Raw genomic sequence first — 25,556 nt, 5'->3', positions numbered from 1 at the left:
GCCTCCCCGCCCCAACAACGGTGGTAAGGACGTCGCTCGGGGTCGTGTGAACCACGTGACTGCCGAGGATGTGCTGACGACTCCGGACGTCATTGTTGGTATGTTCCTCATTCATTCCATTCCTGCTACCATTTTGTTCGACTCTGGAGCTTCCCACTCGTTTATATCTGTGCCTTTCGTGGGAAGAAATCAACTGGGGGTAGAACGGCTTAGAAACCCTCTGCTCATCACCACCCCTGGAGGGGATATGACAGCAAAGTATTATAGCCCAGCCGTCCCTATAGAAATTCAGGGAATCCCTTTTCCCTCGGATTTGATTCTTCTGGACACCAAGAACTTGGATGTGATCCTTGGGATGAATTGGTTGGCTCGATTCCAAGGTGTAGTGGATTGCGCAAGGCGCACTGTCACTCTGTACCGAGGGCCGGAACAACCAGTTGTGTTCTTTGCACCCCCAACCTCTGTTGGCAGTTCGGAACTTCATCAGATAGGACTGTCAGAAATCCCCATCGTCAGTGAATTCGGTGACGTGTTTCCGGAAGAACTACCCGGTATGCCGCCCAAGCGGGAGATCGAGTTCCGGATAGATCTTGCTCCAGGAACAACTCCTCTGTACAAACGGCCCTACCGTATGGCAGCAAATGAACTTGCCGAAGTCAAGAAGCAAGTGGAAGAGCTGCAGGAAAAGGGGTATATTCGGCCGAGCACTTCCCCCTGGGGTGCTCCCGTGATTTTTGTGGAAAAGAAGGACAAGACAAAGAGAATGTGTGTTGACTACAGAGCTCTCAATGAAGTCACTATCAAAAACAAGTACCCTCTTCCTCGGATCGATGATCTGTTCGACCAGCTCAAAGGTGCCACCGTCTTTTCTAAAATCGACCTTCGCTCCGGATATCATCAATTGCGTATTCGTGAAGAAGATATCCCGAAGACCGCATTTACCACGCGATATGGGCTGTATGAATTCACAGTGATGTCCTTCGGTCTGACTAATGCTCCTGCCTTCTTCATGAACTTAATGAACAAAGTGTTCATGGAATACTTGGATAAGTTCGTTGTGGTCTTCATTGACGACATCCTGGTGTACTCGCAATCAGAGGAAGACCATCAGCAGCATCTCCGTCTGGTGTTGAGAAAGCTGCGGGAACATCAATTGTATGCCAAGCTTAGCAAGTGTGAGTTCTGGTTGTCCGAAGTCAAGTTCTTAGGGCACGTGATATCTGCTAAAGGAGTTGCTGTGGATCCCGAAACGGTGACCGCCGTCACCGATTGGAAGCAACCCAAGACGGTCCCTCAAGTCCGCAGCTTTTTGGGTTTGGCCGGGTACTACCGGAGGTTCATCGAGAACTTCTCCAAAATCGCTCGACCCATGACACAGTTGTTGAAGAAAGAAGAAAAATTTGTGTGGAGTCCGCAGTATGAGAAAGCATTCCAAACTCTCAAAGAGAAGCTGGTTTCCTCGCCAGTGTTAATCTTACCGGATACTCACAAGGACTTCCTGGTGTACTGTGACGCTTCGCGCCAAGGTTTGGGGTGCGTATTAATGCAGGAAGGTCATGTGGTAGCCTATGCCTCACGCCAGCTGCGGCCTCATGAAGGCAACTACCCTACCCATGATTTGGAATTGGCCGCTGTGGTTCATGCTCTAAAGATCTGGCGGCACTATCTCATTGGGAATCGTTGTGAAATATATACTGATCATAAGAGTTTGAAATACATCTTCACTCAGTCGGATCTGAATCTTCGGCAAAGGAGATGGTTAGAACTCATCAAGGATTATGATGTGGGAATTCACTATCACCCTGGCAAGGCCAACGTAGTCGCCGACGCTCTAAGTCGAAAAAGCCATTGCAACACTCTTGGCGTCCGTGGCATTCCACCGGATCTTAATCAACAGTTGGAAGCCCTGAACCTAAGCATAGTTGGTTGTGGATTCTTGGCTACACTGGAAGCCAAACCTACCTTGCTCGATCAAATTCGCGAGGCTCAGAAGAATGATTCGGATATGCATGGGCTCCTCAAGAATATGAAACAGGGGAAAGCCGCTGGTTTCACAGAAGATGAACACGGAACCCTATGGAATGGAAATCGGGTATGCGTTCCAGACGTCAGGGAACTTAAGCAGTTGATACTTCAGGAAGCTCACGAAAGTCCCTATTCCATCCATCCTGGCAGCACGAAGATGTACTTGGACTTGAAAGAGAAATATTGGTGGGTTAGTATGAAGCGGGAAATTGCAGAGTTCGTGGCCCTTTGTGATGTGTGCCAGCGTGTCAAAGCCGAGCACCAACGACCGGCCGGACTCCTCCAACCTCTACAAGTGCCAGAATGGAAATGGGATGAAATTGGGATGGATTTTATCACCGGACTTCCAAAAACCCAAGGCGGATATGATTCTATATGGGTAGTCGTGGATCGACTAACCAAGGTAGCACGGTTCATTCCCGTAAAGACCACCTATGGAGGGAACAAACTAGCTGAACTCTACTTCGCTAGGATCGTAAGTCTGCATGGCGTCCCCAAGAAAATTGTATCTGATCGGGGAAGCCAGTTCACCTCTCATTTCTGGAAGAAACTCCAAGAAGAGTTGGGAACCCGATTAAATTTCAGCACCGCGTATCACCCGCAGACAGATGGGCAGACCGAGCGTCTGAACCAGATCCTCGAAGATATGCTTCGCGCATGTGTCCTAGATTTTGGGAAGACATGGGATAAGAGTCTCCCCTACGCCGAGTTCTCCTATAATAACAGCTACCAAGCCAGCATACAGATGGCACCGTACGAAGCGTTGTATGGCCGTAAATGCCGGACGCCACTATTGTGGGACCAAGTTGGGGAAGGCCAAGTGTTCGGGACTGATATCTTGAGAGAAGCTGAAGCGAAGGTCCGGACCATTCGGGAAAACCTAAAGGTGGCACAATCTCGGCAGAAGAGTTATGCAGACAACCGACGCCGTGACCTGGAATTCGCAGTGGATGACTTTGTGTATCTCCGGGTAACGCCGTTGCGGGGTGTACACAGGTTTCAAGCGAAAGGGAAGCTCGCCCCTCGGTTCGTGGGTCCTTTCCGCATCATTGCTCGACGCGGAGAAGTTGCTTACCAATTGGAGCTGCCAGCTTCCTTGGGCAACGTGCATGATGTGTTCCATGTGTCGCAACTCAAGAAATGTCTTCGAGTGCCGTCCGAGCAGGCCGACTCAGAGCAGATTGAAGTTCGCGAAGACTTGACCTACGTGGAGAGACCAGTGAAAATCCTGGACACCATGGAGCGCAGGACCAGGAATCGGGTAATCCGTTTTTGCAAGGTCCAATGGAGCAACCATGCCGAGGAAGAAGCTACTTGGGAGCGTGAAGACGAGCTGAAGGCAGCCCATCCAGATCTCTTCGCCAGTTCTTCCGAATCTCGGGGTCGAGATTCCGTTTAGGGGGGGTAGGTTTGTCGCGTCCCAAATTGACCCTAAAATACATCCTCTAAATTATGCCTAGAATAATTAAAATGCATGTGAAAGCCCTCAAAAATTAAAATGTGCAAAGTTAAAAAGTCAAATAGGGCTTGGAGGATTTTTGTATATTTCCTAAAAGCCTAAAATGTGTAAATAAATTTTAGTAGAATTTTCAGAGCACAAATAATAATTATTAAGAAATAAACAAAGTTAAAAAGGTTTTATAAAAAGAAAAACCCTAAAAATCACCCCTCCCCTCTAATGGGCCGAATTCGGCCCATCTCCCTCCCCCTCTCTCCTCCTCCCCGCGGCCCACTCGGCCTCCTCCCCGCGCGCGTGTCGCTGACGGGCGGGCCCGCCCGCCACCCTCGCTGACGGGTGGGGCCCACCCGTCATCCCCTTCCTCCCGCCGCTCCCGCCGCCCCGCCCGCGCCAAGCGCCGCCGCCGCCGCCGATTCCGCCGCATCCCGCCGTCCCCGCGCGCAATAAAGAGGGGGGAATTATTCCCCGGGATCCCCTCCCTCTTTCCCCCCATTTTTCCCTCCCTCTCTCCCTCGGATTCGTTTGGAAACTCCTCCCCTAACCTCGCCGGCGCCATTAATGGCGGCCGGGCCTTCCGCGCCCATTTCCCCCTCCTCCGGCCGCCCTCTCTCACTCCCAACCCTATATAAACCCTCCCCGAGCTCCCCACCTCCGTTTCCGCCACTCACCGCCCTCTCTCTCCACCGGAATCGAGCTCGCGCCGTCGCTCTCTCTCTCCGCCGTCGCCGCCGAGCTCCGGTCCGCCGCCGTCGTCGCCCCGGACCACCTCCCACCTCGGGGCCGCCTCCTTCGGCTTCGCCGCAACCTCGCCGACCTCGTCCACCTCTCCGTTTCGGTCGCCGACCGCCGGAGCGCCGCCGACCCCGTCGACCCGAGCCGCGCCGCCGCCTTCCTCCGCTCCGGTTGCCGTTTCCGTCGTCGCCGTCGACCCGGGGTGAGCCGTGGACCGCCGCCTCCTTTCCCCCTTCCCTCCCCTCTCTCGGCCGCTGCTCCGCCGTGCCGGTGGTCGCCGGCGGCGACCATCGGGGCGCGGGCGCTGCCTCCCGCCGGGCGCGCCGACGTGGCCGCCTCCGGGCGCGCCTAGCGGCTGCCGCGTGGGGCCCGGCCGTCAGCCGCCCGCGCCCTCGGGTGCGGCTGACGTGTGGGGCCCACGGCGCCGGCCGGTGTGAGCCGGGTGCACCCGGTCCACCGTGGACCGTGAGGCTGCCGCGTGGGGCCCACTCCCGTGGACCCGGTCCGCGCGCCCTCTCCCCCGGCTGACGCAATAAATATATTTTTAAATTAAATTTTAAATGAAGAAATTCGTAAATATTCATTTAAAGAGCATATAAACTTCAAATGGCCATAACTTGGCCATTTGAACTCGGAATTGGACCGTTCAAGTCTCTAATTTTTCCTTAAGAAGTCAAGAACCCATTTTTGTGCTTTGTTCCTGCTTGTTATATGGAGTTTATTAGAGTAAAAGCCCTTTTCTTTTCCGTTGGTCGTGTAGACGCTGCAGCTTCGGAAGATCCGCTCTTCGTGGAGGTTGAAGCCGACGTTTGGGAAAGCGAGCAAGGCAAGTCACATCATTCTTTGAACATATTGGATCCCACTTTGTGAAATTACTTTGATTTAAATTATTGCATTATCGCTTTATTTAAATTCCCGCGTTATCACTGTTTTATTTAGCCATGCCTATTTACCTTTGTTATGACCTTATTATTATTGTTATTGTTATTATTACCTTGTTCACCCTAGAATAAACAAAACCCCAACTAGTGGGCACTCTATTCATGGTTCCACTAGTATGAATTTAGGTAGATGCTTCGCTGATTAATTAGGCAACATTAGGTGGTTTTATAACTCTAGACTTTGGGAATATTCATATCACTTGGACACCATGGAATGGTTGGATTATTGTGGAATTGGATTCACACCTCTCCCTCTATTCAAAACCCTCAAAATGGTTTTAGGCTGGGCTCGGGGTGCATGGTTTTGATGGTAGCACCTCGGCCATACAAGGACCGGTCTTCGGGCCTCTGTTGCAAAGCACTACCGTACTTCCACATGTCTAATGGGTAAGGCTTAGTTTGTAGCTCAGTCTGGTTATAAACAAAAGTACACGGATGGAGATGGACGAAGTCGGGGGTCGATGGACATCTCTAGGACAAATGAAGGCTACACGAGCTGCGGCCCGGTAGTCGAGATGTCATGGCACAGGGCTGGTGTCCTGCTGCTAGGGGCTCAATTCTGCCTGCCTGTCCGGGGGTTCCGGCCGTAGGTGGGTTGGGTCGGTACTCTTGTCTATGGCTAGGATGGGTTGGAAACTATGTCATGTCTTCCGTCCATATGCCGTGGTGGTATGTGGCACGTGGTTGCACGTGAGAAAGACGTGTCTTGTGGGTAAAGATGTACACCTCTGATCAGAGTATAATCTATTCGAATAGCCGCGCCCTCGGTTATGGGCAAGCCGAGCAATGTACCCAAGTTAGTGTTTTAATTCTTAAAACCTGCTTAACAACTAAAATGTGGAATGGTTGGCCTGGGTTGGCTTGGGACGAGCTGGGACCCAGGGTCGGGTTGCCAGTTCGGTCTGAATCATCGTAGGCCTTGGGTTAAGGCAGGTTCGTGTGGGTTCACGGCCTTGGTTAATAATATTGTACAGCTCTAGAATCGTGTTTACAAAATAGCTTTGAGCAACTAAGGGTCTTTTAAATGCTGTTTATTGCAAAACCTAACCCCTATATTATAACTCCATTGTACTCCTTTGCATTTATGCTGCACTTGTGGGTGTGTCTTGTTGAGTACGGTGGTTGTACCCAGTCTTGCTCAATTTTTCCCAAACCCAGAAGAGGAGCCCCTGGATGATGAAGGCTTTGGTGTCTAGCTCGTGCCTGCCGTCAAGCGCCTGTGGTCGTCGCCTTAGTCTTCCGCTGTTTTTCGTTGTCTTTGAGTGTGCTGGGCCGTCGCTGCCCATGTAACAATTAACTATTTACGCTTCCGCTTGTTAAACTCTGAATTGTATCAACTTTTGGTGTACCTTGCCTCCTGGGACAAGGAATAACACACGCACGTAAGGAACGCCCGTTGGGTTATTTCCGGTCGTGACACCCTCGCCTTCGCCTCTCGTCGTCCGTAGAGCCCTAGCGCCGTGAGTCCTCGCGCCGCCGTCGTCGCCGCCGCTCCAGCCGTGCGCCGCCGTCGCTCCAGTCGTCGCCGTCGCTCGGGAAGGCCGCCGTCGTGGTCGCCGTCGCGTCGCCGTCCTCGTCCGCCCCTCCGTCGTCGCTGTCGACCGCCGGAACTCCGTCGCCGTCATCAAGCCGAAGGTTGCCGCCGCTTCTTCCTCGTCGCCGACGTCGTCCGGTCATCGTCCGCCGTCGCTTTGGTCGTCGGTGAGTTTGCCGTGCCGTCCGCTACCCGTAGGTGCTCTCCGTTCGCGCCGCCACGCCGTCGTTCGCCGGCGAGCTCGCGCGGTTCGGTCGCCGCCGGAGATGACGTCATCGCCGACGTCATCGATGCCGTCCGCCGTGGTCCGGCCGTGGACCGGTCGATCTCGGCCGTTCGTTTTGGATGGATCGATCTCGGCCGTCCGTTCCCGTGAACCGTCGCCGTGCACCCGGTCCACCGCTAACCCTAGCCGCTGACGCAATAAATCCTCTTTTCCTTTTCAAAAATAATTCATTATTGCGTCATAATTCAATTAAAATCCATGTAAGTGTTTTAATCCGATTTAATCTTTAAAAATTCATAACTAATTCATCTTAGCTCGGATTTAGTTGGTTCAAGTCTCTAAATTTTTCTAAAATTGAGATCTACATGTTAAAAATATCCACATGTACTGTTCATGCTTGTTTATGTGCTGTTTTGGTGTTTTGCTCTTTTCTGTTTAGATTCCGACGTTTCCGGAGAGTCCGTTTTCGCAGGAGAAGAATTTGAAGAGTTCCAAGGCCAGCAAGGCAAGTCACACAGATCCCAAACAACCCCTTTGAGCATGTTGATCCCGTTTAAAGCTATTGTTTCTATTCAACTATTGCATTTATTTTCGAATGTCATTGGGTGGAATTAACCTATTGTTTGTTATAGCCCTTTTGTTCTTGATTACTTTATTCCTTGATACCTTGGGTTCTTATAAATTGACTAGTTGAGCTTTATATATTGGTTCAGCTAGATATTAGATGTGATTGCTTAGCCATGCTTAAAAACATTAGCACACTATTGGGATAACTTATGACTCCCTATTATTCAATGATGGCTTAATGATAACTCATGATGGTTAATCATGATTGGTTAATTAATTAATTTGCCTACTAAAACCTGTTAATGGTGGGTTGTGAGCACATGGTTTTGATGGTCGTGCTCATGACAATTAAGGACCGGTTCACGAGTTTCGGTTGTGAAACATTAACCGTGCCAACCACAAGCCAGCGTGGGCAACGGCTTTACCTTTTGTATAGCATAGTTCATTGCGGGGCACCAGACTGAGAAGTGGCGGAGATAAGCCCACGGGGGTCGCTGGGGAGTCCATGCCTTGTTTATAAGGGGGTGATTATGATCCAGGAACGGTGCGCTGTGGTGGATTGTGTTGTGCGAGGGGTACTGTCACAGCTCCTTTCTGAGGTACCGTGGTGGTATCAAGGCGCATGGTGACATGTCGTGGGGCTGTGTCTTGTGGGTACAGTGGTACACCTCTGGCCAGAGTAAAACTATTCGAATAGCCGTGCCCGCGGTTATGGGCGGGTTTAACAATGTCTTTCGTGATTAGTCTCATACCTCTCATCATAATAAAAGATACTATGACTGGTAATAATTTGATTAGCTCCTGGTTTGGAATGGTATATTCCTGGTTTGGAGATAGAACTGTGCAGCCGGGATTGGTTGTTTAGAATGGTTGGGCCTATGCAACAGGGTATGTTGTATAGCGTTGGAATAATATTGTTTAATTATTACTCAACTGTTTTACTAAATTCTGAAATGTTTATTAAATGCTGTTTATGCAAATGAAACCCTATTATGCCATCCTTTGTTATCCTGTGCACTTGCATATTTGCTGCGTGGCTTGCTGAGTATGTCATATACTCACCTTGCAATCATTCATCAGAGGAGGAGTTCTACAGTGATGCTGATGGTGTGGAGGATTAGGTGTAGCCCTGGTCAAGCTGCCTGTGGAGTGGAATCGTCTGCGCCGTTTATCTTATTTTCCGCTGCTTAGATCTTTATTGATTGAGAGGAACTATCTACCTCTGTAATGACATTTTATTCGCTTATTAATTAGAGTAATAATTGTACTCTATTATCAATTTGTTATTGTGTGCCTCGGCTGATTCCTGGACGAGGGTTCGCGCACATGTAAGCGTTTGGAATTTTGGATAGAAATTCCGGGCGTGACAAGTTGGTATCAGAGCCTCCTTGACCCTAGGTTATGCCAAATGGTTACCCATAGAAGCCCTCTAAAAATATTGGAAAAATTGAACTATTCTCCTCTCTTTCTCTTTTAATTAAACCAAACAAATGGCACATGCAGTTTATAATTCCTTTAATTGTTCTCATTTAAAAATTTATTTATTATTAATCCTGTGCTATTAGTACCGTACATCTATTACCGTACTAATGGCTCATTTACCAGCAAAAGTTTTACAACATTATTTTATCTTGTTACAATGAAATAAATTTAGCAGGTTGATTTTATAACTTTTCTTTTATGTTGAAACCTGTTGTTCAAAAGTGCAAAATTTGTGATCCTGTTTCCAACTGTTTCAACTTATCTTGCAAGCTTGGTTTACCTTATTTACTTATCTTTTACTTTGATTTTCTAAATTTATTCAAATTAATCCAAAAACTTGTGCTATTAATTGGACAAACGTCTTAACTCCCTCCTTTCACTTGTCTTTAGATGCCGCACTACAAGCCTGAGTACTTGTTTGGTGTTGAGGGATTTGTCCAGGTGTTGCGTACGATGTCCTTTGCCATAGGATTTGGGACTGCCCCTATGTATGCCCAGATTCCTCATGATCGGGATGAAGAGAAGTGTCGAGTCAAAGCCACCTTAAACAGTAATAGTGAAGATATCCCATCAGTGATGTTCGAAGCTGGAGGGGGAAATTATATTCATGCATGTCAGGAGGTGGCAAGGATAGCCATAGGAGAGCTCCGTGATCGCTACAGTGATCAGTTGGCCGACACTGAGTATCACTACCATCCTCGCCAACCCCAGGGAAGTGACCGTGGCGGCTACCTTGAGACTGAGGGGATTGAGAATGATGCTACCACAAGGCATTTGGTTGAAATGCTGTGGGCTATGGATGAGACCCGCGCGGAGGTTGTGCTAGCAGCTCAAGATCGTGAAGACCGGAATCGTGGAAAGATTTGCAAGCTAGAAGACAAGGTGGATCGTTTGGAGAAAGAACTAGCCGCATTGAAGGGGGAAGCACCGCCGCAGAAGGCCAGGGTTCGTCTTACCGCAAGGAAGAGAGCTCTATTCGTCCCTCGCTACCAATTGGCGCCAAAGGTCCGTGTAGTGGAGAAAGAAGTTACCCCAGCCCTAGCAGATCCTCCGGTCGTCAATATAAGTGATGATGAAGGAGAAGAATCGAAGCGCACCCATTCAAAGGTCGAGTGGGGAGCCACTCAAGATGATGAAGACGAGCCGAACGAGCCTTCAATCAACTCCGATGCCCGGAAGACCTAGAGTTCCTTGTCAAGCCGTTGTCCTAGATCGTTGTGTTAGTTTGCTTGGTTGTGTGTGTGGGTCCTGCATGTGGTTTACATCAGTGGTGGGATGTAAGTGCATGCGTTTGTTTGCTTTCGAGTGTTAGGTAGTTGGTGAGTTTAGTGGTGTGAGAGAGTCTTCAGTTTTGTAATAATGAAACTCAGTTAAGATCAATAAAAGTTAAGTTAGTGGGAAAATTAATTCTCTGTCCTAAGTAGTTTTTCCTGGTTTCTCTTCCTGTGCTCTTGCCTGTGCCAGATGGTGCTCACTCGCAGCAACGGGAATGGCCCCAACAACAACAACAACAACAACAACAATGGAGAGAATCCCACACTTGCTCAAGTCCTGGCTCAACAGGCACAGCTTATGAACATGATGATGCAGCAACTCCAGAACCAGCAGAATCAGGGAAATAACCACGCACCTCCCCGGAACAAGTTAGCAGAATTTCTTCGTGTGAGGCCGCCCACTTTCTCTAGCACCACTAATCCTGTGGAAGCTGGTGATTGGCTGCACGCCATAGAGAAGAAGTTGGATTTGCTTCAGTGCACTGATCAGGAGAAGGTCTCATTTGCATCACACCAACTGCATGGCCCTGCCTCTGAGTGGTGGGATCACTTCCGCCTTAACAGGACTACTGCTGAACCTATCACTTGGCTTGAATTCACCGCAGCTTTTCGGAAGACGCATATACCATCGGGAGTGGTGTCTCTCAAGAAGAAAGAATTTAGGTCGCTCACCCAAGGGTCTCGCACGGTCACCGAGTATCTGCACGAGTTCAATCGTCTGGCTCGTTATGCTCCAGAAGATGTGCGCACTAATGAAGAGCGCCAGAAGAGGTTCTTGGAAGGACTTAATGATGAGCTTTCTTACCCACTCATGACTGGGGATTACCATGATTTCCAGAAGTTAGTGGATAAGGCTATTCGTCAGGAGGACAAGTACAACCGCATGGAGCAGAAGAAACGTCGGATTGCTTACTTCAAGGCACAACAAGGGAATAGTCAGAGGCCGCGTCTTACTTTAGGACCCCAGTCCATGCCACAAGGAGGTTCTTCGTCTGTTGTTCGTCCGCAGCGTCAGTTCTTCAACAACAATGCTGGCAACAACATCCGAAATCAAGCTCCACGTCCTGTGGCAGCTCCAACACAACAACAGCCTGCCAAGAAGGAGCAAGGCAGCAAGCCCGGAGTATGCTTCAACTGTGGTGAACCAGGACATTACTCTGACAAGTGTCCGAAGCCCCGACGCGTGAAGGTTGCCCCTACCCAGAGTAACTTTACCGCACCTACGCCAAAGGCTCGTGTCAATCATGTTGCTGCTGCAGAAGCTCAAGGTGCTCCAGATGTAATTTTGGGTACGTTCCTTGTTAACTCAGTCCCTGCAACAGTGCTTTTTGATTCTGGTGCTACACATTCATTTTTATCTATGAGTTTTGCGGGAAATCATGGGATGGAAGTAGAAGATCTTAGACGTCCTTTGATGGTTAGTACCCCGAGTAATCAAGTACTCTCTTTGCAACGTAGCCCCTCTGTCAGAATAGAAATTCAAGAAGTGCCATTTCTGGCCAACCTTATCTTGTTAGAATCCAAAAATCTTGATGTCATCCTAGGGATGGACTGGTTAGTCAGGTATAAAGGTGTGATAGACTGTGCCAACAGAAAAGTAACTCTCACCAGCAATGATGGTCGAGTTGTAACAGTTCATGCACTGTCCTCTGAGTCTTTAAGGTCAAGTCTGAACCAAATAGCTTTGGAAGAGATTCCCGTAGTACAGGAATACCCGGACGTGTTCCCGGACGATTTACCTGGTATGCCGCCTAAGAGAGATATTGAATTCAGAATAGATCTGATACCCGGAACAACTCCGATCCATAAGAGACCTTACAGAATGGCAGCCAATGAGTTGGCAAAAGTCAAAAGGCAAGTCGACGATTTGCTTCAAAAGGGATACATCAGACCGAGTTCATCTCCATGGGGAGCTCCAGTTATTTTTGTGGAAAAGAAAGATCATACCCAGAGGATGTGTGTGGACTATCGTGCATTAAATGATGTGACTATCAAGAATAAGTACCCGCTGCCCAGAATTGATGACTTGTTTGATCAGCTTAAAGGTGCCACCGTTTTCTCCAAGATAGATCTTCGATCAGGGTATCACCAGTTGAGGATTAAAGAAGAGGATATACCTAAGACGGCTTTTACCACTAGGTATGGATTGTTCGAATGTACTGTTATGTCTTTTGGACTTACCAATGCCCCCGCTTTCTTCATGAACTTAATGAATAAGGTGTTTATGGAATACCTAGACAAGTTCGTGGTGGTCTTTATTGATGACATTCTTATCTACTCCCAAACAAAAGAAGAGCATGAAGAACATTTTCGTCTTGCACTAGGGAAGCTGCGAGAACATCAGTTGTATGCCAAGTTTAGCAAATGTGAATTTTGGTTGTCTGAAGTAAAGTTCCTTGGTCACGTCATATCAGCCGGAGGAGTTGCCGTTGATCCTAGTAATGTGGAATCCGTAACCAACTGGAAACAACCGAAGACAGTTTCAGAGATTCGCAGTTTCCTGGGTCTTGCAGGTTATTACCGGAGGTTCATAGAGAATTTCTCCAAGATTGCTAAGCCCATGACACGACTGCTTCAGAAGGATGTAAAGTACAAGTGGTCAGAAGAATGTGAGCAGAGTTTTCAAGAGCTGAAGAATCGCTTAACATCAGCTCCTATTTTAATTTTACCTGATCCAAAGAAGGGTTTCCAAGTGTATTGCGATGCATCTAAGCTTGGCTTAGGTTGTGTTCTGATGCAAGATGGGAAGGTGGTTGCCTATGCATCTCGTCAGTTACGCCCGCATGAGAAGAACTACCCTACTCATGATCTTGAGTTGGCTGCAGTGGTTCATGCATTGAAAATTTGGCGTCATTATCTTTTCGGTACTCGTACAGAGGTGTACACCGATCACAAGAGTTTAAAGTATATCTTCACTCAGCCAGATCTGAACATGAGACAACGGAGGTGGTTGGAATTAATTAAGGATTATGACATGGGAATTCATTATCACCCGGGAAAGGCTAATGTTGTAGCAGATGCTCTTAGCAGGAAAGGTTATTGCAATGCTACGGAAGGACGACAGTTGCCATTGGAGTTATGCAAGGAATTTGAAAGATTAAATTTGGGAATTGTTAGTAGAGGTTTTGTTGCAGCCTTAGAAGCAAAGCCTACTCTAATTGATCAAGTTAGAGAAGCTCAAATTAATGACCCCGATATTCAAGAAATTAAGAAGAATATGAGAAGAGGAAAAGCTATCGGTTTCTTGGAAGATGAGCAAGGAACTGTATGGTTGGGCGAGAGAATCTGCGTCCCAGACAACAAAGGTTTAAAAGATGCAATCCTGAAGGAAGCTCATGATACTTTGTACTCCATTCACCCTGGTAGTACCAAGATGTACCAGGATCTCAAGGAAAGATTTTGGTGGGCAAGTATGAAGCGTGAAATCGCAGAATACGTAGCAGTATGTGATGTTTGTCAGCGAGTCAAGGCAGAACATCAGAAGCCCGCAGGTTTGCTGCAGCCTTTGAAGATTCCTGAATGGAAGTGGGAGGAAATCGGTATGGATTTCATCACTGGTCTACCCAGAACATCATCAGGCCACGACTCTATTTGGGTGATAGTCGACAGACTTACCAAAGTGGCTCATTTCATCCCAGTAAAGACAACATATTCCGGAAGTCGGTTGGCTGAATTGTATATGGCAAGGATTGTGTGCTTGCATGGTGTCCCTAAGAAAATAGTGTCTGATCGAGGTAGTCAGTTTACTTCACAGTTTTGGAAGAAGCTTCAAGAAGGGATGGGTTCTAAGCTGAACTTTAGTACTGCTTATCATCCGCAGACAGACGGACAAACCAAAAGGGTAAATCAGATTTTGGAGGACATGTTGAGAGCTTGTGCTTTAGACTTCGGTGGAAGTTGGGATAAGAATTTACCTTATGCGGAATTCTCGTATAACAACAGTTATCAAGCTAGTCTTCAGATGGCTCCTTACGAAGCGCTGTATGGTCGGAAGTGCCGCACTCCGCTTTTGTGGGATCAAACGGGAGAACGTCAGGTTTTTGGGACTGATATTCTAAGGGAAGCAGAAGAAAAGGTAAAAATCATTCAAGAAAGATTGCGTGTGGCCCAGTCCCGTCATAAGAGTTATGCCGACAGTCGTCGTAGAGATCTAAGTTTTGATGAAGGAGATTATGTGTACCTTCGTGTCACGCCTCTTCGAGGAGTTCATCGCTTCCACACTAAAGGAAAATTGGCACCGCGTTTCGTGGGACCTTACAAGATTGTCAGTAGAAGAGGAGAGGTCGCTTATCAGTTGGAGTTACCTCAATCTCTAACAGGAGTCCATAATGTGTTCCATGTGTCGCAATTGAAAAAGTGTTTAAGGGTACCAACCGAAGAAGCTAATCTTGAACAGATAGAAGTCCAAGAGGATCTGACCTATATTGAGAAACCGATCCGTATCTTGGAAACAGATGAGAGAAGAACCAGGAATCGAGTTATCCGTTTTTGTAAAGTTCAGTGGAGTAATCACTCGGAAGAAGAATCAACTTGGGAACGAGAAGATGAATTGAAGTCAGCTCATCCGCATCTGTTCGCCAGTTCTTCCGAATCTCGAGGACGAGATTCTGTTTAAGGGGGGTAGGTTTGTCACACCCTAAAAATTTCAAATATATAAATTGTTGTTTAATTGGAATTATTAGAATTGATTTTAAAAGCCTAGAAGAGAAGATCTAATTTTAAATAATAAATTCCAATATAAAATGGGGCTAGATAAAATTTTATTAAATACTTTGCTTAATTCTATAATTCCTAGATTTTTCTGGGATTTATTTGAGCTAAGGAAGTATTTTTAATAAATGGAATTGCATTTCATGAATAATTTAAATGGAAAAAGGTTTTTAAAAGTCTCTTTTGGCTTTGGGCCGAAAGTCGGCCCAAAACCTTCTCTCTCTCCTCCTCGGCCCAAGTCGGCCCAGTCCGCAGCCGCAGCCGTCGCTCGCGCGCGCGTCCGCTCGCTGACAGGTGGGGCCTGCCTGTCAGACTCGTCGTCTTCCTCGCGCCGCCGCCGCCCGAAACCCTAGCGCCGCGCCGCCGCCGTCTCTTTCCAAATCCGGCCGATCCTTTCCGTTTCCGGTGAAATCAATAGAGGGGAAATGATCTTCTCGATCTCCTCTACCTTTTCCTTTTTGGAACTTCGGCTAAAATCGTTTGGAAAGCGGAGGATTCGATCTCGAATCGGATCGGTCTCTCTCCTCCGAACCCTAGACTTTCCTTCTCGTCGCCGGCCGCCGTGGGCCTTCGCCGCCGTGTTCTTGCCCCTATAAAAGGATCCCCGGTGTCTCCGCTACCCGTCGCCACCCTCGCCTTCGCCTCTCGTCGTCCGTAGAGCCCTAGCGCCGTGAGTCCTCGCGCCGCCGTCGTCGCCGCCGCTCCAGCCGTGCGCCGCCGTCGCTCCAGTCGTCGCCGTCGCTCGGGAAGGCCGCCGTCGTGGTCGCCGTCGCGTCACCGTCCTCGTCCGCCCCTCCGTCGTCGCTGTCGACCGCCGGAACTCCGTCGCCGTCATCAAGCCGAAGGTTGCCGCCGCTTCTTCCTCGTCGCCGACGTCGTCCGGTCATCGTCCGCCGTCGCTTTGGTCGTCGGTGAGTTCGCCGTGCCGTCCGCTACCCGTAGGTGCTCTCCGTTCGCGCCGCCACGCCGTCGTTCGCCGGCGAGCTCGCGCGGTTCGGTCGCCGCCGGAGATGACGTCATCGCCGACGTCATCGATGCCGTCCGCCGTGGTCCGGCCGTGGACCGGTCGATCTCGGCCGTTCGTTTTGGATGGATCGATCTCGGCCGTCCGTTCCCGTGAACCGTCGCCGTGCACCCGGTCCACCGCTAACCCTAGCCGCTGACGCAATAAATCCTCTTTTCCTTTTCAAAAATAATTCATTATTGCGTCATAATTCAATTAAAATCCATGTAAGTGTTTTAATCCGATTTAATCTTTAAAAATTCATAACTAATTCATCTTAGCTCGGATTTAGTTGGTTCAAGTCTCTAAATTTTTCTAAAATTGAGATCTACATGTTAAAAATATCCACATGTACTGTTCATGCTTGTTTATGTGCTGTTTTGGTGTTTTGCTCTTTTCTGTTTAGATTCCGACGTTTCCGGAGAGTCCGTTTTCGCAGGAGAAGAATTTGAAGAGTTCCAAGGCCAGCAAGGCAAGTCACACAGATCCCAAACAACCCCTTTGAGCATGTTGATCCCGTTTAAAGCTATTGTTTCTATTCAACTATTGCATTTATTTTCGAATGTCATTGGGTGGAATTAACCTATTGTTTGTTATAGCCCTTTTGTTCTTGATTACTTTATTCCTTGATACCTTGGGTTCTTATAAATTGACTAGTTGAGCTTTATATATTGGTTCAGCTAGATATTAGATGTGATTGCTTAGCCATGCTTAAAAACATTAGCACACTATTGGGATAACTTATGACTCCCTATTATTCAATGATGGCTTAATGATAACTCATGATGGTTAATCATGATTGGTTAATTAATTAATTTGCCTACTAAAACCTGTTAATGGTGGGTTGTGAGCACATGGTTTTGATGGTCGTGCTCATGACAATTAAGGACCGGTTCACGAGTTTCGGTTGTGAAACATTAACCGTGCCAACCACAAGCCAGCGTGGGCAACGGCTTTACCTTTTGTATAGCATAGTTCATTGCGGGGCACCAGACTGAGAAGTGGCGGAGATAAGCCCACGGGGGTCGCTGGGGAGTCCATGCCTTGTTTATAAGGGGGTGATTATGATCCAGGAACGGTGCGCTGTGGTGGATTGTGTTGTGCGAGGGGTACTGTCACAGCTCCTTTCTGAGGTACCGTGGTGGTATCAAGGCGCATGGTGACATGTCGTGGGGCTGTGTCTTGTGGGTACAGTGGTACACCTCTGGCCAGAGTAAAACTATTCGAATAGCCGTGCCCGCGGTTATGGGCGGGTTTAACAATGTCTTTCGTGATTAGTCTCATACCTCTCATCATAATAAAAGATACTATGACTGGTAATAATTTGATTAGCTCCTGGTTTGGAATGGTATATTCCTGGTTTGGAGATAGAACTGTGCAGCCGGGATTGGTTGTTCAGAATGGTTGGGCCTATGCAACAGGGTATGTTGTATAGCGTTGGAATAATATTGTTTAATTATTACTCAACTGTTTTACTAAATTCTGAAATGTTTATTAAATGTTGTTTATGCAAATGAAACCCTATTATGCCATCCTTTGTTATCCTGTGCACTTGCATATTTGCTGCGTGGCTTGCTGAGTATGTCATATACTCACCTTGCAATCATTCATCAGAGGAGGAGTTCTACAGTGATGCTGATGGTGTGGAGGATTAGGTGTAGCCCTGGTCAAGCTGCCTGTGGAGTGGTATCGTCTGCGCCGTTTATCTTATTTTCCGCTGCTTAGATCTTTATTGATTGAGAGGAACTATCTACCTCTGTAATGACATTTTATTCGCTTATTAATTAGAGTAATAATTGCACTCTATTATCAATTTGTTATTATGTGCCTCGGCTGATTCCTGGACGAGGGTTCGCGCACATGTAAGCGTTTGGAATTTTGGATAGAAATTCCGGGCGTGACAAAGACTCATTAAATATGAGGTATGTGCAGAGTTAGAAGATAGATAGAGTACTGTTGGATAAAAATTGAATAATGGATGGTTGGATGGGAGGAGTAGTATTAAAATCCTTTATATCTTAGGATAAAATTTGAATCCTTCAATTTATGGATGGAGGTAGTACAAGCAAATAGAAGTATGTAATTATGTCTTTAAATAGATAAAGAAGTCATATTACCATATTTTTTAATATGAAATTTCTTAACTTAATATATCCTAAAATCTATTAATACATCTTTAGTATACAAGAAAAAGTATTACTTAAAAGTTTAAATTAAGATGCTAAATTTTTTTTAAAAAGAAACACATGTAGTATAAATGATAGTTTCATATGAACCGGATCCATTGTTGCGACATTTTTTCTTATAAATATAAGACGACATGATTCAAGTAATTTTAGTTTACAATTTGTAACAACCCGTTCTTTAGAACAACACATCCCAGCCCATTCAACTGGCACACCCACTTACAAATATCACCCACACTTACACTTTCGTCCTCGCTTCATATAAAATAGTCAACACGAAAATGATATGATTAGAAGGGCAGTGCCTTACAACTTGATTGCACTCTTGCTTAACTAGCAAGACGGTACTACTGAAGTGCACACAACGCTTATAGACAACACATATCACATTCATTCAATAAAACATAGGCCATATCCTAATCGAATTAGGATGTCACAGACACCCCTCAAAGTACCTGACGTCCCCGTTGGTCCAACATGTGTATAGACAAATGTCACAGACACCCCCTTAAAAGACCTGACATCCCCGTCGGTACAACATGCGTATAGACAAATGTCCAGAAACATGTCCCTTTTAGCACACGTTCGTATGTCCAATGATCGAAACTAACTTTCAAAACATTCCCAAACAAATTATTGATATTCACATATTTAGAAGAGAAATTTTTTTAAAAAAAATCATATATACATAAACATTCATAACAAAATTTTAAACACCACTAAATAAGATGCCCGCGCATCAGCGCGGGCTACCTTTCTAGTTGTATCAAGTGTTTGCTATAAATATTGTTTCTAATTCACTGAAAAACATTCAAATTTCATTTGCACCCACCCCATTAGCCCGAACAACTGACCGGAGTCCCTGATGCCATGGATATAGCTCGAAGTAGGACTACCCAGAAAAAAGAAATTTCTGGCTACTCCACTAGTAAAGACAAGCTTAAAGCAGAACTTTTCTTGGCTATCCATAGAGCAAAAGCTAGTTACTTTCCACTTATTTCACAATGGCTACAAAACCTCAACTCATGAATGTACATATGTAATTTTTATAATTAATTTTTAATACATACAGTGCAGGATACTCCCCTACATTATTTTCCAAAAAAAATAATCTTAGTCCAGCGCGCTGTTATTTGGACAGATTGATCATACCATCCTTCCTGTGTCCGCTTGGACTTCTTGGTTGGATTAGTTGGCCACAACACATTTGTTCCTTGTGCCAACTGTGTGCAATGTGCAAACTGTACTGCATCTTTCATGGACCAGGGTGTAAGCGGGCTGATCCGCGAACCGACTTATAGATAAAATTAGTGGGTAACCTACAGGTTTGACTCGCGGGTTACCTCTTAATTTGAGCTATAAATAAATTTATAGGTCGACCCACTTACATCTCTAGATACCGTCAGCCGGGCCACGACACGAAAATCCATGAGTTATCATGTATTTGACCTATAAGTGGACCTGTGGGTTGACCCGCTTGCATCCCTATTCACGGTTAGTAAGCAAAGGGAATCTATGTCTTGAAACGGATTAATCAGGCAAAGTATTTGACCGTACCTAATAAAAATATTTGACCGTGAAGAAGAGAACATAAACTAGCAGCGGTGATTTAGTTGCTGAGTCAAAGTATTTGACCGTGAAGTTATTGGCTACTGGATTTAGAATCCGGACACTTGTCTGGATTGTTGGCTTTGCACAGCAGCATAGGCAAGGGACGAATTGGTCAGACTCAGCGTAGTTTCAAGTGTTGTGTTTTAGTTTACCGCAAATCTGCAACCGTCTTGCCTCTGTTTCTGACTAGGGTGAGATCGATTCATATGCAAGGGGGGCTCCAACCATAGCATTCAATTAATTTATTTGCCAAAAGTGCTTTCCAGTTCACTCATGTATACTTCTAAATCTAAAAACTTAGCCAGGGATATAAGTCATTTTTTAGATAATGGATACAGATGTGAAAGCATCCTGTGTAGGATCGAATCACAAGAACTAAGCCAACCAGAAGGGGGGGTGAATGGTTGGTATACCCAAAAACCGAAAACTTTTAGCGGAAATAAAAGTTACCCTCGAAATCGATGGATCGCGGTCTGACCGAAATAGATTAGCCGGTCTGACCGAAGTGTAGCCGCTGGTCTGACCGGTGTTGATCTACCGGTCTAACCGCCGAGATCGCCTGTCGCCCGCTGTCGTCGCCGCCGGTCTGACCGCCCGTAAGCCACCGGTCTGACCGCCGAAACCCGGTAAACACAAATTGAAGAACTCTTAAAGTGGATAACGACTTTATTACTTCTCTCTGTGTTTACAAAGTGCACCAACAGCACTCCTTACAAAAATTTCGACTAAACTCGAAACCCTAACTCAAAACTCAACTCTATTGCTCTCAAAAGCGATACCGGGAAGCCTCACGCTCCCCGTCTATTTATACATGAGGTAGGCAGCCTAAAGCCACGAACCAAACTCATACTAGGAGTCCTAAACACCTTACGAAACCCACTAGTACAAGAAAGAAACTTTACATAACCAAACTTACCAAATTTGGACTCTTTCCAAATTCGACTCCGCACTCCATACACACACAATAACTCCATCGTATGCCATATGGAATCTCCATCAACCACGTGCATCAACTCTAGCCTAAGTATCCCGCATGATATCTGACCACCACGGACGTCGTCTTATCCCCAAGCCGACTCCCGGTCCATCACCGCAAATACTCTCCCGAGACATCGAGTCACCTACACATAAAACAAACAAAGAAATCATATTCCGAGACCAAGCTATCTCCAACTTGACTCATTAGCAGCAAACAATAGTATTACATACGTATAGTATCCATCTAGAAGTCATAATCATGGAATAAACTGGGATATCCAAATAAACAACCCGAAACCGAAACCGACACAGTGTCGGCCGGTCAGACCGCGGGCTGCGCCGGTCTGACCGCGCATTACACGCCGGTCTGACCGGCAGCACAAGCCCGGTCTGACCGGTCCACATATAATCACAGCAGTTCCTGTATATTCACCTGTGAAATCCAATCATCTCCAAAACCACTTCGTGAATAAATTCCAAATAACAAAACTAATAATCTCCAATGCCTAATTGTTCATCACAGAATAATAATAAAAAAACACCTTTGATTTTACATCCTGGACACAACCGTGTTTCTAAAATCACATCATAGACGTGTCGAAAGCCGACGCAAAGTGTGATAACTTGCTAGGTCAAGGCTGGACCTTTGCTAGCCAATCAACACACTTCACCAGTGAGAAAACACGTCTGTAATATGGGAGAAAACAAGTTGGTTTGTAAGTGTCTTAGATGAAGTCGAATAAAGACGTGCTCTATATCAAACTCATATTTCTCGCCACAATCTGTAAAAATTTGACAATTTATTTGTTTGAGATTGTTTACATCTCTAAATATGCATTGCAAGTTCTTAAATCATTTTCTGAAAAATGATTTTTTGAATTTTCCAAATAACCTCATATTGAGACATTCTCTAAATAAAAAAGTTGTAGACGTCAACCAAATCTATAACTTAAAAGTGGACAACCTTTTTACTCCATCCGTTCCATATTATAAATCGTTCGAATTTTTTTCTAGTCAAACTTTTTTAAGTTTGACCAAATTTATAAAAAAATATAGTAATATTTTTAACATAAAACAAACAGATTATTAGAACATATTCAATGTTAAATATAATAAAACTAATTTGATATTTTAGATGTTACTAAATTTTTCTGTAAACTTGGTCAAATTTAATAAATTTTGGCTAGCAAAAAAGTCAATCGACTTATAATATGAAATATGAAATGGATGGAGTATTTGGCATCGTCTACATAATATAATATGCGTTTCAAATTTTGAGATCTATTATGAAAAGATTTTTTCAGTGTTTCAAATGATTTCGGGCAGCGACATGTTAGTATATATTTTCAAACTTGGCCGATAGAGCCATAAATAAAAACATGCAAATAAAATCCTTCAAATAAATTTCAAACATAACTAAACATAAGTATAATATAGTTTTAATAATTATAGTATAATTAAATTGTCGCAATACTGATCCTGCACTGTACGATGTAACTTCTATATGCAAGCTTGTATATATATGACAAAAAAACGAAGGCGGATGCAGCAGCTAGTGCGTCTATCTTTCATGCACCCAAACCCCGGTCTTGAGTTTAATTCCTCGCCCCTGCTAGCATGACTCTTAAAGCATGCTCGATGGTTGAAAAATCGAAAACCTCTATCGGAGAAATGAAGCTCTTATATTGGGGAGGAGTGACACTACCTTTGGGATTCGGTTACGATGGGTGCGCAAAACGGAGCCAATGATTTAGCATGAAGTTGAAGTGAAAAAGGGAGAGAGAAAAGTGTGAGAGAGAGTTAAACAGGTTCGGACCGCTAAGAGGCATAGTACCCTACTCCTGTGTTCTCGCTAGCTGAGAGGATGTGTACAGTGTGGTTTTTGGAGTTGTTCTGAGTGGGAGAGGATGTACTAATTTTCAGTGAGTTGCAACTAGGATTCTAATCTAAATTAGATGAATGAAACAGGAAAAGCATAACCCTTTTTTCTATGGCCCTGGTCCTCCTTTTATAGCTGCAAGCGGATGCAACAGTGGCTTATTTTTTATAGATAGACCCCAATATGGGGGTTAGGCATGACTGTCTTATCGTAGAGGAGCTAGAGGGACGTGGAGTGGCTCCTTTCTGCCTCCTTGCTCATTGCTTCGACACGTGCCTTTGGACTAGAAGACACGGACAAAAGGGGTGTCCATTGGGCCTGTTGCATGGTCAGCATGCACTATGTTATTGCATGTTGTATTGATTATATGTTGGGTTGGTATACGTAGTTTCACATCGAATGTGAGGCTTAATGGGGTCCATGCGTTGTTGCTCCTCGAGCACTTTGGGGTCGAGTGTAGCCCCAAGCACAGGAGGCAGTGGCTTGGGGACTGGCTGAGGATGTACCTCGAGCATAGTTCACAAGAGGGGGGGGAGGAGGGGACTTGGGGACTTGCTTAAGATGTGCCCCGAGCACAGCCCATAGAAGGGCCTGACTTGGGGATTCACCGACGATGAACCCTAAGCACAACCGATGGGAACCATGCTTCGGGGCTTACTATATATATGCCCCAAACACCGTCCATGGAGGGTCATGCCACATGGGCTCGGTGAAGATGTGCACCGAGTACAGCCCGTAGGGGGCTGTGCTGAAGGGCTCGATGGAGATGCTTCATGAGCACAACCCATGGGGGGTCGTGCTTAGAGGCAGGTGACGGGTTTATCGTGAATAGACAACCTCCATCCCTATTCTCTTTAGACGGAATGATATTAAACCACAGAGAAAGTTGAAGCCATATCACCACATGCCATAAAAAAGAATCACACCCACCACTATGGATGCACACACACACATGACGTCTCGAAGAGACTCTCAATCCCTTTGTTGAGTGCCTCCGAGTGGCTGGCCAGTATATGTTGAGATCACCTAGAAGACAATGTTGACCACTAGAAAAATAATTAGCCGTATGTGAGAGCACTCATATCAAATTTAGGAATTTAATCTGGTTCTACTATAAGGAAACTAAGCTGCTGAGCTATGCAAAGTTATACTCACTTCGTTTCATATTGCAATCCACATTGATTTTTTTTTCTTACTGAAACTTTTTTAAGTTTTAACGCCAAATTAGTTTCATTAAAACTAAATTTTAATATATTTTGATTATATGCTTATTTTATATTGAAAATGTTATTATATTTTTTCTATAAACCTGTTCAAACTTAAAAAAGTTTAACTAAAAAATAAATTAAAAACGAACTTATAATATAAAACGGAGAGAGTAGTATTTAAACCACAACCATACATGTCGTGTTAATTGCCAAAGGTATATATAGATCCTACTAGTTGTTGAACGTCCCCAACGTGATCCGTAGCTTTCAACTACAACCAAGTGTTGTACAAAATGTCGAATTTGGAACTGATAGTATTTGACCATGTCATCAAACGAACTGTAAAAAAAATTCGATATGTCCCATAAATTAGAATTAATATATGCTAACTAGCCCTATATAAATGGCTCATCCGCGGGTGTCTTGAGCCATCCTTACTTGTACTACACATCTAGCACAAGTGTTCTTCCAAGACCCAGCTGTCTCCACTGCACCCTAGCCTGCTGATCAGCTGCTCCCAAATCGTTCTCGAATCGACATGGCGAGACACCCCGGGCTCCTGCTCATCCTCCTCGCAGCCGTTGCTGCCGTTGCCACCACCAGCCGCGCGCAGTGGGTCGGCGGGTGGAACGTGATCGAGGACGTTGCCGGCAACAATCAGATTCAGCGGGTCGGCGCGTGGGCGGTGGGGAAGCACAACCAGCTGGGGACCAATGACAGGCTGCAGTTCGTCCGCGTGGTCGCAGCCGAGGAGCAGGTGGTGCAGGGGTCCAACTATCTGGTTGTCATCGATGCTGCTAGCTCTCGCAAAAAGACGAGGGAGTTGTACGTGGCCGTTGTGGCTGACTTGGTCGGGGCGACCACCTACCAACTCAGCTCCTTCAAGCTGGCCACCAAATGATCTACCAAACATACATATGTGTTACCATCTCATATATACATATAGTTATATATGAGAAATTAATAAATGTATTACCTGGATCGGATCTTTTTCAATATATGTATGTGTTTGTTGCATCGCTCGTATGTCCATACGGTTTGTGCGTGTTTGAGTCTGTTATATAAAACTAGGAAGATAGCCCACGCATTCGCGCGGGCATGCGTCGTACGCTAAGTTTGAGACACTTATAGTAGCAAAAATCTGCCACGATTTCTCTATATTTTTTTTTTCATCGGCCTTAATTCCTTTTATAATTCTCTAGCCTATTAGCTTTATAGTATATCATATTTGTGTTATGCCACGATTTCTTCATAATTTTTTTTCATCGGCATTAATTGCTTTTATAATTCTCCAAACCCATTAGCTTTATATTATATCATATTTAAATAATATTTATAAGCAATTATTTGTAATATTCTTCATCATTTGAAAAGATGGTAGATTTATTTTCTTCAGAAAACATGTCAACAAAAGTAAAAGTAAGGTGTTTTGTCCAGATTCATAGCTAGAGTTTGTCTTTTTCTGGGACAGAGTAGTACGTACATGTGAATAAAAAAATTGAAAAGCCAAAATTGAATTAGGCCATGTTTAGATTCTATGCCAAAACTTTACACCATGTTCACATCAGATGTTTGAACACCTGAATGAAATAATAAATATCGGCCAAAAAAATAACTAATTGCACATATTGCGACTAATTTGCGAGACGAATCTTTTAAGCCTAATTGCTCCATGATTTGACAATGTGGTGCTACAGTAAACATTTGCTAATGACGGAATAATTAGACTTATAAATTCGTC

General features: G+C 45.5%; 1 protein-coding gene across 1 annotated transcript; it reads left to right on the top strand.

The window, feature by feature from the left end:
• Positions 1–24,255: 24,255 nt before the first annotated feature.
• Positions 24,256–24,950, top strand: LOC127785318 (putative cysteine proteinase inhibitor 11). Its single transcript, XM_052312754.1, has one exon. It carries the CDS (start codon positions 24,354–24,356, stop codon positions 24,714–24,716), a length of 363 nt encoding a protein of 120 aa, XP_052168714.1. The 5' UTR covers positions 24,256–24,353; the 3' UTR covers positions 24,717–24,950.
• Positions 24,951–25,556: the final 606 nt, after the last annotated feature.

Source organism: Oryza glaberrima, chromosome 9, assembly GCF_000147395.1.
Source record: "Oryza glaberrima chromosome 9, OglaRS2, whole genome shotgun sequence".
NCBI lineage: Eukaryota > Viridiplantae > Streptophyta > Magnoliopsida > Poales > Poaceae > Oryza > Oryza glaberrima.
The sequence above is the reverse complement of the archived record's forward strand: the minus strand, read 5'-3'. Positions and strand labels throughout refer to the sequence as shown.